The sequence below is a fragment of the Mustela erminea genome, chromosome 4, assembly GCF_009829155.1.
Source record: "Mustela erminea isolate mMusErm1 chromosome 4, mMusErm1.Pri, whole genome shotgun sequence".
NCBI classification, from domain to species: domain Eukaryota; kingdom Metazoa; phylum Chordata; class Mammalia; order Carnivora; family Mustelidae; genus Mustela; species Mustela erminea.
In genome coordinates, this window is record NC_045617.1 from 14,853,637 (window position 1) to 14,867,191 (window position 13,555).

General features: G+C 39.6%; 1 protein-coding gene across 7 annotated transcripts in view; it reads right to left on the reverse strand.

Moving 5' to 3' along the window:
• ESR1 (estrogen receptor 1) overlaps positions 1-13,555 on the reverse strand; it is a 408,095-nt gene that overhangs the window by 258,945 nt on the left and 135,595 nt on the right. For 6 of the 7 annotated variants that reach the window (XM_032338713.1, XM_032338711.1, XM_032338712.1 and 3 more), the window contains exon 3: positions 7,755-7,951. In XM_032338713.1, the coding sequence (XP_032194604.1) occupies positions 7,755-7,951 (197 nt within the window). The remainder of the gene's footprint in view (positions 1-7,754; positions 7,952-13,555) is intronic. The other variant, XM_032338718.1, reaches the window with a different exon arrangement.

Here is a 13,555-nt window from a genome sequence, read left to right on the forward strand (position 1 = left end):
AAGAGGAAGTTTCTAGAGTTACTTCCCCACTATTAATAATGGGCAACCTTCAGGAAGTAGTTAGCCGTTCTCTTCACCAAGTTTCCTTAATATTAATGTAGGGAACTGATTCAAATCCCCACCCCTGGGTTGTCTGCAGAGTGTGTATTCTCTCTCTGTAGCTGCTGGGTAATTCTATCTAGGCACCCAATTATCACATCAAACTCAGTATCTGGAATTGAACTTACCACAACCCCTCTCTGATTGCCCTTTCTTTTGCTGTTCTCAGTTCAGGTGATGACACCATTATTTTCCCTCTGTGTATGAACCTCTTAACTTCCTTCTCTCCCAAACATCCTATACTGAATCACTTTCAAACAATCTAGATTCTTTCATTATAATATCCTTCAGTCTATTCCCTTTTTTCCTCATTTCACAAATACCCACAAGTCCAGACTTTTAGCCTGTCCAGACAACTGGTATACCAACCAACTTAGCCTATATGCTTCTTCTCTCTCTCTCTCTCTCTCTCTCTCTCTCTCTGTTGTCTCTCCTGTATGCCTCTAGCAGGTTAATCTTCATTAAAGTGTGTTCTGTCCTATCTCTCCCATGACTGAAAAAAAAATGTAATGGCTTTGTGTTGCCTGAGACCCACAAACTGATCCTAACCTTCATGTCATACTTTTGTTAATTCACTGAGTGACTCCAGCAGTATGAAGCCTTGATTTGGGCCTTAACCTGTGAGGTGCTCACATTCATTAAGGGAAAGATCCATCTGTCTACACAGATACTTGCAGTCCCAGACAGAGAGGGCCACTGGAGAGTGGAGTGGCCCCTGCATTAACATCAGAGAAGATTTGATAAGAGTAACTTTTGACTAGAATAGGAAGAGATTTTACAGGCAGGTTTGAAAGTAACTCCCAGCAGAGAAATGAATGCTCATATTTTAGTCATAACAAGTAGTCCGATATAAAATGTTTACTTTGAAAGTACAAACAGATACTTGGAAATCCCTGAGTGGTGGTCTTGGGGCTCTTCCGTGGGCCATGGAAGTCATTAAAGTGTTCTGTACAAGGTACTGACATGATTAGGGATTTGCCTTAAGAACATTAGGAGACTGGTAGTGTGCAGAATGGCTTGGGAAGTCAAATGAAGCAAATGGTTTAAGTGAAGGAGAAGGCAAAAGGAAACATTAAAGTATTGCAACGATCCCAGGGAAAGTTAGCAAGAATCAGATGAATGCACATTAGAGAAGTGGTCTCAACAGACCTACACAACAGTTCTGATGGGAAACGTGCCGGGTGAGAAGATGAAGACAGCTGACCCTAAGGTTTTCAGGGTGGGTGCCTGAGGGAATGGATACCAGCAGCGTTCACCGGAAGGAGCTCCTAGTGTCAGAGGAAGACACAGGGGCGTCACTGAGAAGCCAGGTTGAGGCAGAGCTTGATGTGGGAGATAATCTGCATAGTTGTGACACTTCAGGTCTCAAATACTGTTTCCCTAGGGCTTCCATGACAAAGGAACACAAGTGAGTAACTTAACATAACATAAGGTATTGTCTCACAGTTCTGGAGGCTGAAACTCTGAAATCAAGTTGTCAGCAGGGCTACACAATCTCTGAAAGCTGTGGGAAACACTACTTTCTTGCCTCTTTCTAGCTTCGTATTTGTGCAGCAATCCTTGGTGCTCTTTGCCATGTAGCTGCATCACTCTTATCTCTCTCTTTGGTCTTATGGCCTTCTCCTCTCTGTCTCTATATCCAAATGCCTTTCTTATAAGAACAGTCCTAGTCCTGTAGGATCAAGGGTCCACCCTACTCCAATATGACTTTGGCTAATTATATCTACAGTGATTTCTTCAGAAACACCAAGGTATTGGGGGTTAGGATTTCAACATGGCTTTGGGGGAAGCACAATTCAACCTATAAAGAGATATGTATGAGACCACCTAGGAAACTGGTGGGAGAAAAGGATGGGGAAATGAGAGGAGAAGAGATTGTAGATGCTGGGGAATGCCTACTTTTAAAAAGCGGGGTGAGGATGGGGCGCCTGGGTGGCTCAGTGGGTTGAGCCTCTGCCTTCGGCTCAGGTCATGATCTCAGGGTCCTGGGATCGAGTCCTGCATCGGGCTCTCTGCTCAGCGGGGAGCCTGCTTCCTCCTCTCTCTCTCTCTCTCTCTCTCTCTCTCTGCCTGCCTTTCTGCCTACTTGTGGTCTCTGTCTGTCAAATAGATGGATGAAATCTTTAAAAAAAAAAAAAAGCGGGGTGAGGAAAAATGAAGAGACAGAGAGAGCACAATGAGCCCTCTGTTCTCTTAAGGCTTATTTACCCCATTTTCCCTGAGCTTTTCTTGGTTTATGCTATTTCACAATTCTGGAATTATTTTCCAAACTGCTGGCTGTCTATGAAAATCCTTCATTTCTTTCTAGGCCTCTGTCAAATTTACCACTTGCATTAGTGTATCTCCTGCCAGGCCTACCCAGTGAAATTTCTTCCTTCTCTGCAGCCCTCTAGCAGATCTTATTTACCATTCTTTCAACTTCTTGTCCTAATCTATCTAACAGAGATGTGCCCAACACCACTAAAGGCACTGGAGCAACAGGGCAGACCAGACCTAAAGTCAGCTTTCACTGAGCTTACATCCAAGTTCCGGCAGGAATATGGGGAAGCAACATCTGGTATAGACAGACAGTCATCAGCTGAAGGAATGATTAAGAGAACTTCTTTAAGGGTCTAAGGGCCTTAACAAAAAATAAGGATAATGGAGTAGGGAAAAAAAATAAATCCTAAGTGAAAAAATTTGTAGGATTACTTCGGCTAGGGTAATCATGCAAGACTTCTCTGAATATACTGACATGATCATGACATGACATGACATGATCTTTTTCTCTGAGAAAGTGATCTTGGACAGAGATCTGAATGACAAGGAGCCAGCCAAGTAAAGATGTAGGTGTTGCAAGCAAAGGGAAAAATATGCTGAGGTCCTGAGGAAGGAACATGGCTGGTGGGTTGGAGGAAGAGAAAGAAGGCCAGTGTGGCTGGATTATAATGAACAGGGGGAGAAATAAGCAGGACTAAGAGACTATAGAGTATTATAAGCCATAGGAGGGAATCTGGACTTGAAGTACAGTGTGTCTTAAGGGAAAGGTCATATGACCTGATGAATATATTGTAAAAGATTTCTCCTGTTGTTGGATGGAGACCAGATGGTATAGGGGCAAGTGTGGAACATGGAGATCAAAATTTCATTTTTGTGTGTGCATATATTGTCAAGACCTCAACTTTGAGCCGTACCTCTGAAAGAATTCCAGAGATGAAATAGACAATGAGCGAGCTGCCATCACTTTTCCCCCGTCTGCTGGCCTTTTCCAGGCATGGGTACATGTGTCAAGCCAGAAGGTGATTAGAAATACGAAACTAAATGTAAAAGCTAAGCCCTCTTGGAAAAACAAGGGTGAGTTCCTAAGCACAAAAGGTCTAAGTTCTCTCTTAATACAGCTCTACAAAGTGGAAGGAGCCAAGTAAATGGGCCAAGGTTCTTCAGAAAGTAAGGCTGTGGTTACTCTGAGCTACTGTTTCAGGAGCTATCCAGGGTGCTGAATGTCTCACCCCCAACCACCCCACCCCTGATGCTTTCCAAGGACTCATGGACAAAGCTTGTCAGTTATCCTATCCAGTTACCTGGACCTAATACCTCACTGCTTTGAACTATAACCAGATTCTACCATGATACCACCCCGATGGCCTTCTGGTCTTAACTAAGCTTTAAGTCAACACCTGTCTGGGCCATGTCTGTTTGATCTAATGTTAGTTATCTTCTTTGTGCACCTGAGAGAGATAATATGAAATGGCAGCATAGCTAGTGGTATACAGATAGGTTTGGGCTCCACTCATGACCATTTGAAATAATAATGTCAGAGAAGCCGAGAGCTCAGTGGGGTCTTTTTTTCCTTGGACTTATACTCAAAGGTGGCACCTGGCTGTTAAGCTGTTTATTGAAACAAACCTGTTTATATAACTCATCCAAAGTCTCTGCAACACATCTTAAAAAGTGCTGCTTAAGGAAGACACGTATTGTATAGAGCACTGGGTTTGGTGCATAAATAATGAATTTTGGGACACTGAAAAAAAGTTAAATTAAATTAAATTAAAAAAAAAAAACAGAAACACTGCTTCTCCATCTGCAATGATTAACAAGTTCATGTACTATACCATTTTACCCTCCCTTAAATAGCATCCTTGACTTTGCTTTAAAAAAAAAAAAAAAGAATATGTTCAACTGAAGGCCATTACTCAATTTCTTGAGTAATCAAGTTTATACACTAAGTAGTGGATGAAAATTTGTATGCTTTCAAATCAAACACTTTACCTCTTCAACTAAAACACTTAGAGCACTAGAGTAATCTGATGGATACTTATTTCTAGCTCTCCTCTTAAATAACAAGAAAAACAGGGACAGCTGCAGCATCTTCAGAAGTTTCTACCTGCATGTCAGACCCTTCACTGTCCTTAAATAGGTTTGAGGGTCAGTGTGACTTTTAAAGAGCCAAAGAAGTTCAGTAAAACTTTTTAGATGCATGTTATCAAGACTATCATGAGAAAATGGGACAAGAAACCACTAAACTTGCTCTGGTATTTCCTTTTTATATGCAAGACAAACCAAATACACAGAAATGCCATTCAAGTAAAAAGGAAATAAGCTACATTATTTTTACATAATCTAAGAATAAATACATGGCCAAGAATGTCTTTGTTTGATCTAATGTCAATTAATTTCGTTAATTTCTATTCACAGAACTCCCCAACGTCCCTTTCTTCTCCAGGTCTTTGCTCATATGCTCATTCCTATGAACCTTCATCCTGACTTCTTTCATTCTGCACATTCAGCTCATCCTCCAGACTTAATTTTGAATCAGGGAACCTTCTTGGAGCCTGACTCAAGCCCCACCAAGACTGAGTGAGGTCTGGACTCCTATATAACACCCTCCACTCACCCTTATCTTGGCACTTGTCACACTGTCATTTAGTTGCCAGTTGATTTGTACAACTCTCCCACTACCTATTAAGGCTGAGTCCCTGGTCTTTCACAGTGCTTTGCCTAGTAGAGGCAATCAATGAATAAATGAGTGAACTAAGAAACTGAATTATTTTTAAGGTCTCTCCCCATCTCTAAACGTTAATATCTCTGCCTCATTTCTATGCTTTTTCCAAAATAGTGGACTCAATATTCACCTCATTTAACAGAGTATATATACCATGATAAGAAGTTTCTGAAGCCAGGAGGAAATTGTAGTTTATACAATTTATATACAGTAAAATTTTAGATAATATAATTTACAGTGCAATGAAATCCTACTATTTGGTCTGTATATACAAGAAGGAGATAAGATATATATTTTAACCATCAAAAAGTAAATAGAAAGTTTCTAAATATTTGAACTTGAGATAATGCCACACCCATAAAATATTTTTTATTAGCTCACATTTCCTTCACTATTTTAAAGACATTTTTCTTCTTTTCTGTGTTTTTTTGCTCTAATGCCTTAATGTTCAGAGATAATACTCAGTCTGATATGAAGTTATACAGTATACTCTTCAAAGCTGAACAAATAAGATGAAAATAATTTGTGAGCATATTGGTATTATTCCTTGAAGAAAGGTCCTTTCTATCTTTAATCTTAGTAATTTGATTTTCATAACTAAAAATATTCATTTTCTTATACCCATCTATTATTTTCCTCATATAATAGCACTTTATCTATACTGACTTACTCTCTAATTGTATCATAAGAAGAAGTACCTTTGCCTCTCTGGTAAATTTCCCAAATAAATTCCAAATTTCATGAGATTATAGATTATATCTTACACATATTTTCTCTTTTAACATCTTACACAGGTACAGAATAAGTTTTTAATAACATGAGTTGTCAAAACTTTAGATTTAGAAACAATCTATTCCCTTTACATACATTAAATCAAGGGTCAGCAAATTATGGCTTGCAGGCCATTTCTGGTCAGTTCTAGTCTGTTTATGTATATAAAGTTTTATTGGTACACACCCACCTACTTGTGTATTGTCTATTGCTCCTTATAGGCCACAATCTCAGGGCTGAGTAGTTGCAACAAAGACTATAAAGCCTAAAACAATTACTGTCTGGCCTTTTCAAAAAAAAAAAAAAACAAAGCATTGTTGCTGAACACTGCTCTCAATCATTTTTACAGATGAGAGAGCTCAATCTCAGATAAGTGACTTGTGAGAGCTTGTAGTTGAATCTGTTCACTAAATCTACCTCTGTAAGATGATTTGTCAATACCAGAGAAAATGGCCGGTGAAAATAATGCTATTTTAGAATACATAAAAGTAAACAAAAGAAATATCACAAGTGAAGAGAGTTGTTGAAAAACTTTTCAGGGCTTATGCTAACCAAAACCAAATAGAAATATCATCTTTCTAAATTAAGATAGTATCATCTGGGGGCGCCTGGGTGGCTCAGTGGGTTAGGCCGCTGCCTTCGGCTCAGGTCATGATCTCAGGGTCCTGGAATCGAGTCCCGCATCGGGTTCTCTGCTCCACGGGGAGCCTGCTTCCTCCTCTCTCTCTCTCTGCCTGCCTCTCTGCCTACTTGTGATCTCTCTGTGTCAAATGAATAAATAAAAAAATCTTTAAAAAAAAAAAAAAGATAGTATCATCTGGTAAAATCAAATAATCTATGTTGCTTTAACACACAGATATGTCTATATATACATATCCATGGGTGTATTTATATTTCTATTTCTTTGTGTGTGTACACATATATGTATAGAAACAAAAATTTACTATCAGAGAATATAATTAATTTTATTGAAAAATCCAACAAAAAAGTGCAAATCTTACAGAAGACTTCTAAAAGATGTTGAAAGCAATTACTGTCCAAAAGACTGTTTTTAAAATGGACCAAGCTAAATAAATTTAAAAAATGGACCAAGACAAAGTTCACCCAACCTAAACTCCTGTCAGACTGCCACTCCTGTCAGACAAAGGATCTTTAGCATAGATAGTTTAGGTAGTAGAAATGATTGATGTTTCCCCAGGGCATCCCCTAAAATGCAACAATATAGACATTCTTGGAGTAGAAATAAATTATAGCTGGCAGGTGAAGGGAGAAGCTGCACTGGTAAGCCACACACCAAAGAGGATCAAGGCACACAGGTGAATGAAATTTGCTTAATTGCTTATGCTGATAACATGTCCCCTCTTACAGGTCACCAGCCATTGAGTCTTTTCATTTTAGCAACAAGTCATATCACCCAGGAGACAACAAAGAGAGGGACAAAGTACAAGAGAAGAACCAGTCGAGTTAGACCTGATGGAAATAATTGGTGCTCTAGAGCAAAGAGCAGAAAAGAATGCATATCTGGAAACAGCCAAGGTGGAGAGGTAATCATGTTTAGGCAATTACACTGTCTTCCACTGTATCATATAAGCCTAGGTGCCTGTCATCCCTAATCAGGGCACAGACCTCTCGAGACTCAGGTATTGAAGTCCTCTTCCCATAGAGTTGCTCAGGACTGCTTGGATCTTGCCAGTGAAGAAAGCATAATTACTCAGCCACAACTGTCCTGGGCTCTGTCAACTCTTTCTCCTGAAAAGTCTTTTTTCTCCCTGATTCTACCAAAGATACTAGCGGACCTACCAAGTATTAGTGTTTTCTTTTACAAATAGCTGCTCCTACATGCCTTCCTTCTTCAGTTGCTTCCCCTCCGAATTAAAGGTGGAATAAGTTGTTTTTAACACACTATTACCTTGAATACTTCTCTTGAAGAAGGCCTTGCAGCCTTCACAGGACCAGACTCCATAATGGTAGCCCGAGGCATAGTCATTGCACACTGCACAGTAGCGGGTCTCCTTGGCAGACTCCATGGCCATGCTTCCTTTGTCACTGGTGCTAGCCAATCTCTCTCTGCCACCCTGGCGTCGACTGTCTGAATTTGGCCTAGAAAAAAAGAAATGGGAGAAAATAAAAACAGTGAATCTATTAACATAGAAAAGCAAAACATGCACGCTCTTCTACAGAATAAGAGGCTTGGGGGATGCAGCAGATCCACTTTATTCTGACATTTTGAAATAATGAATCATAATGTAAGCTAATCTTTCATTACCTCTTGCCAGCTGTTACAGCAAAAGGTGTTTGCCTATTATATTAACCTTGAAGGGAAATTGTTTATTGCAAACTTGCTTAAGAAATGGACTGCCTACACTAGAATATATTATCTAGAAAATGACAAAATGAAATTAACTGATTTTTAATAGATTTATTCCTTTTTTTCCCCCAGGAATTCACAATTAACACAGAATGATAAGAGACCAATGCTTATTCTAATTCTAGACACACTAAGGATCTTTAGGAAATAGAGACAAGCATAAAGCAGCTGGGGCATTTGAAACTCAAATGAACTGATGAACGACATGGAACATGTATAGAAATATAACAATACAGATGTTTATGTCATCGTTACCATGTAACCCTGGAAATCAGTTTCTATAACTTGACTGTAACTTAAGGATGCCATCTAATACTCAATACTCCTCTTTAAGTGCATGTACACTAAGAAGAGCAGAGAAACACAGACGATTACTTCAACTTTAAAATGTTCATAGAGGAAGCATATCCCAGAAAGAAACCTAAGAATTAATAGTAAGTTCTGGGAGAACCAAGGAAATGGAGAAGTAATAAGTTTTAAGGAAGTAGAAAGCTTTCAGAAGGAAGAGTGATTGACAGTGCCAAGTGGAGCAGAGAAATCCAATAAAGCAAGGACTGATGAAATGTAGTAGGATTTGACAAAGAGGAACCTTAGCAAGGAGCTTCAGTAGAGGTATCCAAGCACAAGTCAAAAGCCAGTGGGTGGAACAGAAAACGGAGTAGGAGGAAATGAAAATGAGTGAAGACCATTCTTTTGAGAACTTGGATGAGAATGGGTAGAGAAGAGATGGGGTGGGGTGCTCGCTAAAGAATATAAAGATTTAAAAAATATATATTTTCAGAATAGAAGCAGAAGACTTATCTAGACTGAAGGGAATGAGTAATAGAGAGGGAAGAATTGGGGGTGGAGATAAGGGTAGAACAGAACAAAGCCAAGGGAAGTATAGCAGTTGGGATTAAAGACACAGGTAGAAGGAACAGCCTCAACAAAGACACCCTGAAGAAGACAGAGAGAAAGTATCAACCCTGGATTTACTAGGTAGGCATGTGCGACCAAATAAAAGCAGTAGAGGAGAACTGAGGGTGTATGGTCAGAGCCCACCACAGTGCCTGGTACATAGCTGGCACTCAATAATGTATTTAAATGAACTCATCGAATGTTTCAGAATGTATAGGAAAAAAAGAAAAGTTGAAAGATATTGGAAGGATAGATGGAGTGATGGTTTCTATAAGATTACCAAAGGGTGGGGGTGGGGAGCTGGGACACCTGGGTAGCTCAGCCCCTGATTTTGACTCAGGTCATGATCTCAAGATCCTGGGATCCAGCCACACTGCCAGGCTCCTCACTCAGCATGGAGTCTGCTTGTCCCCATGCCCCTCCCCCTGCTCAAATCTCTTTCTCAAACAAATAAATAAAATCTCAAAAAAATAATAAAAAAATAATTTTTTTTTAAAAAAGCAACCTAAGATGAGATAAAATGAATTGAAGACAGAGCTTCCAGGGCCTCTGATTAAAGAAACTCATGCTTCCTGCCTCTATTCCATACCCAAATAACCAGACCACATTGACTTTCTCACTGGCCCTCCTCCCTTTCACATGCCCTGTCTTTCCTTTTAGCTCAAATTTTATGATCCTTTCCTGCCCTGATCACTCATTGATATTGTCCACAATTTTGTGGCATTGGTTCTCAAACAATACTTGCCATAATACTCACAAAATACCAGCTCCTTGCGTTGAGCGCATCTGACTAGGTCAATTTTTTCCATTCTGAATGACACAGCTCTTAGTCTGGCAGCCTCAAATGCAAGTTCTTTATTTTTTAATATCTTTAGAGGGCACTGGCTTGCCATTTTCAGTTCTAGTTCATAGTCTTCTGTCTATCCCCTTCCATTTAATCACAGTGCAGTTGAACTCCCCTCTCCCCAATCAACCTGCTCCTCTACTAACATCTTATGCATGATTCAAATCAGCAGGAAGCAGCTGTGACTATTTAACTATGGAAGCTCAGTGCCTTTCAGGGGCAGTGTGGTTAGCAAGCTGGACACTGACAGTTTCGAGGCCTTATAAATCTAAAGTACTGCAGCCTCCATACCCAGCTCAGGGCCCAGCCCACAGCAGACATTCCATCCACATTTGCTGAACGAAGGAAGGCAGGAATGAATAATAGATGCATGGACAAAAGTTCCAAAGTATCGGGCAACTTCCATCCATCACTGCATAATAAAATACTGCAAATCTTTAAACTGTGGTAGGATAAATGTAACATAAAAATTTATCATCTTAACAATTTTTTAGTGTAGAGTTCAATAACGTTAGGTTATTCACATCAGTGGTAACCAATCTCCAGAGCTTTTCCATCTCACAAAACTGAAACTTCACACGCATTCAGCAATTCCCCATTTACTGCTCCCCCCAGGAACTGGCAATCACCATCTACTTTCAATCTCTATGCATTTGACTACTCTAGATAATTCATATATGTAGAATCATATACTAGTTGTCTTTTTATAAGTGGTTTATTTCACTTAGCATAACGTCCTCAAGGTTCAGCCATGTTGTAGTGTCAGAATTTCCTTTCTTTTTGAGGCTGAACAATATTCCATCGTACATTTATACCATATTTTATCTATTCATCCACCAAAAGACAATGGACATTTGGGCGGCTTCCATATTTTGAATAATGTTGCTATTAACACAGATGTTCCAATCTCTCTGCAAAAGCCTGATTTCAACTCATCTGGATATATACCCAGAAGTGGGACTGTTGGATCATATAGTAGTTCTATTTTTAATTTTGTGTAGAACCGCCATATTTTTTCCTCCCACGTTGACCGCACTATTTTGCATTCCTACCAACAATGCACCAGGATTCCAATTTCTCTGTATCCTTCACAACAGATGTTTTCTTTCTGTTTTGTTTTATTTTGCTTTTTTAATAGCAGCCATCCAAATGTGTCTGAGGTAATCACTGCATCTTTTTTTTTTTTTTTAAGATTTTGTTAATTTATTTGATAGACAGAGATCACAAGTAGGCAGAGAGGCAGGCAGAGAGAGAGGGGAAAGCAGGCTCCCTGCAGAACAGAAACCCTGATGTGAGGCCCGATCCCAGGACCCTGGGACTATGACCTGAACCAAAGGCAGAGGTTTTAACCCAGTGAGCCACCCAGGCGCCCTAATCACTGCATCTTAAGGTCACCTCTCTTACCAACCATTCTTACCCCTTCAGTTGTACATTTATGTGTCTCCATTGTTGCTAAGTTGTTCATGTCTTATTCATCTTTGGAACCCCAACTGTTTATAGTATAGTGCCTCATCCAAAATAGAGACTAGATAAATATTGATATTAAATTAATTAACCAATAACTGAATCAATGAAGTGATCACTTTTACAATATAAGTGGAATATGCAAATATTGTTTTTAAAAGTATTGATAAAAGTTTAATTGCAAAAGCTCATTTTCCCCAGATCTAGCAGAGATATATGCTATTTGCAAAATGTCTTCCATGTACACTTTATTTTTGAGGTGTCCTGGAATATGGAATATGGAAAATCCACTGCAGAGATAGAGCATAAAACCCAAAGGCCTCCAAAAAGAAGAGAGAAAGCTACTCAGGCCATATTTCCTCCCCATAAAGGAACTTTTTTATCCAACTTGGAAAATCATATACGTAACACTGTCGGTTATTGTTTTGGCCCAACCCTGCTCTATGAATGCTCTAAACAGGGATGTCATGAAAATTATAATCCGGATCAACCTAAAAGGCAAGCGAGATCTTCTCATGGTCTGCAAAGCACTGTGGCGTCTTGGAATAGGTTCAGGTTTTCTGGAATATCCATTAGGCCAAAGTAATTTGGTACAACTGCCTCCAGACAGAGATCTGTGTCCCCAGTATGCAGACTAACTTGGCTCATCATTGTAGTGGAAAGGAACAGAGTGGGAGGTGTCTGTGCCTGGACTCAGACCAAGCCGCAAGGGTAGGCCAGGCACTGACCTGTGGTTAGATCAGCCCCCAGGGAAGAGCCTCATTAGAGGTCTCAGACTCATCTCTTCCCGCCTCCCTCTCCCTGGCCTTGCCCAGCTGCATCTGTCAAAGACATGGCACTCTTGGCTTCATGCTTCTTTGGTAGGAAATGCTTTATACCATTGTTTAGGGCAATCTTTCTTCGCCTCAGTCAGCCTCAGAGGCCCTTCAGTTTCTCCTTATTTTTATAGAACCAAAATTAATTACTCTCATTTTCATGAGCTAAATGTATTCAAGTTCTCCCTTATCTCATTATTATAGCTGAAAAATTTAATTCTTTAGCCAATTTGCTAAAAGATGTCTGTCTTTATAAAATTCTTACCCCTTTCTCACTGAATGGTCATGAAACCTCAATAGTTCCTCATCTTGGGCACATTCTCACAAGACGCAGATAAGAAGTTGATTAGTTTACCAAGATAATGTTCTTCAGCCTTCCAGGTATGTCTAAAGATTCTCTAAAAAGATGTAAGGTGGAAGCTTAAGGGCAAAATGGAGGGATGTGTTGTCAGTGACTGAACACATCACAGTTCGGAGGTGCACAAGTGCTTAGGAACAGAGTGATGATGGCAGAGAAAAGAAAGCCAGAAACATGAGATCAGAAAATGAGAGACAACACCACTGCAGCTATTGAAACTGGAAACTCAACTGACTAGATTTAGTTCCCTTTTCATTATACCCATGGACTACTAAATATTTCCCAGTGGGTGCCTACTGATAATATATATTCAATATGATGAAGAAAGAAGTCTGAAGGCATTCGTATTGGGTCCAGAGAGTGGACTCTCTTAGACCAAATCACAACAGAGCATAACAAAGTGCATTTATCAAGATTTTCATTGATCAAAGGAAGAGTTTAAAGCTCAACATAATGAAATACTGTTTGTTTTCCAACCATAAATCATGGTACCAGCCAATCCAAAGGGATTCACCTGATGAGTCAAGAATTTTTAAAAAAATTTTTTAAAGCTTTTGGTTTCTAGAAGAAACATTTTTGAAAAGCTAAGTGAAAAAAACCAACAGATGTCCACACCCTAGAGATGGGGTGTAATTAAGTGCCAGTGAGATAACCTCATGAGACTCTAATCCCCAAATCAAATCCCCAAAGTTATATGCACCCAGAGGGCCTTATATTTTTTCTTGATGACGCTTACCACAATTTCCAGTCCTATACTTAAGTGATTATTGACAAATATATGTTCCCCCTATTAAACAGTGAGTTCCAGGAAGGCACGGATCATGTCTCATTTGCTCCCAGTTTTAACTGACACACGTTTAGGTCCTTGATGAACACGTGCTAAATGAACCTCTTCCATCTAATCCATCACCAAATTGTATCAGTTGTTTCTTCAAAACACTATGCCTATCTTCCTGTG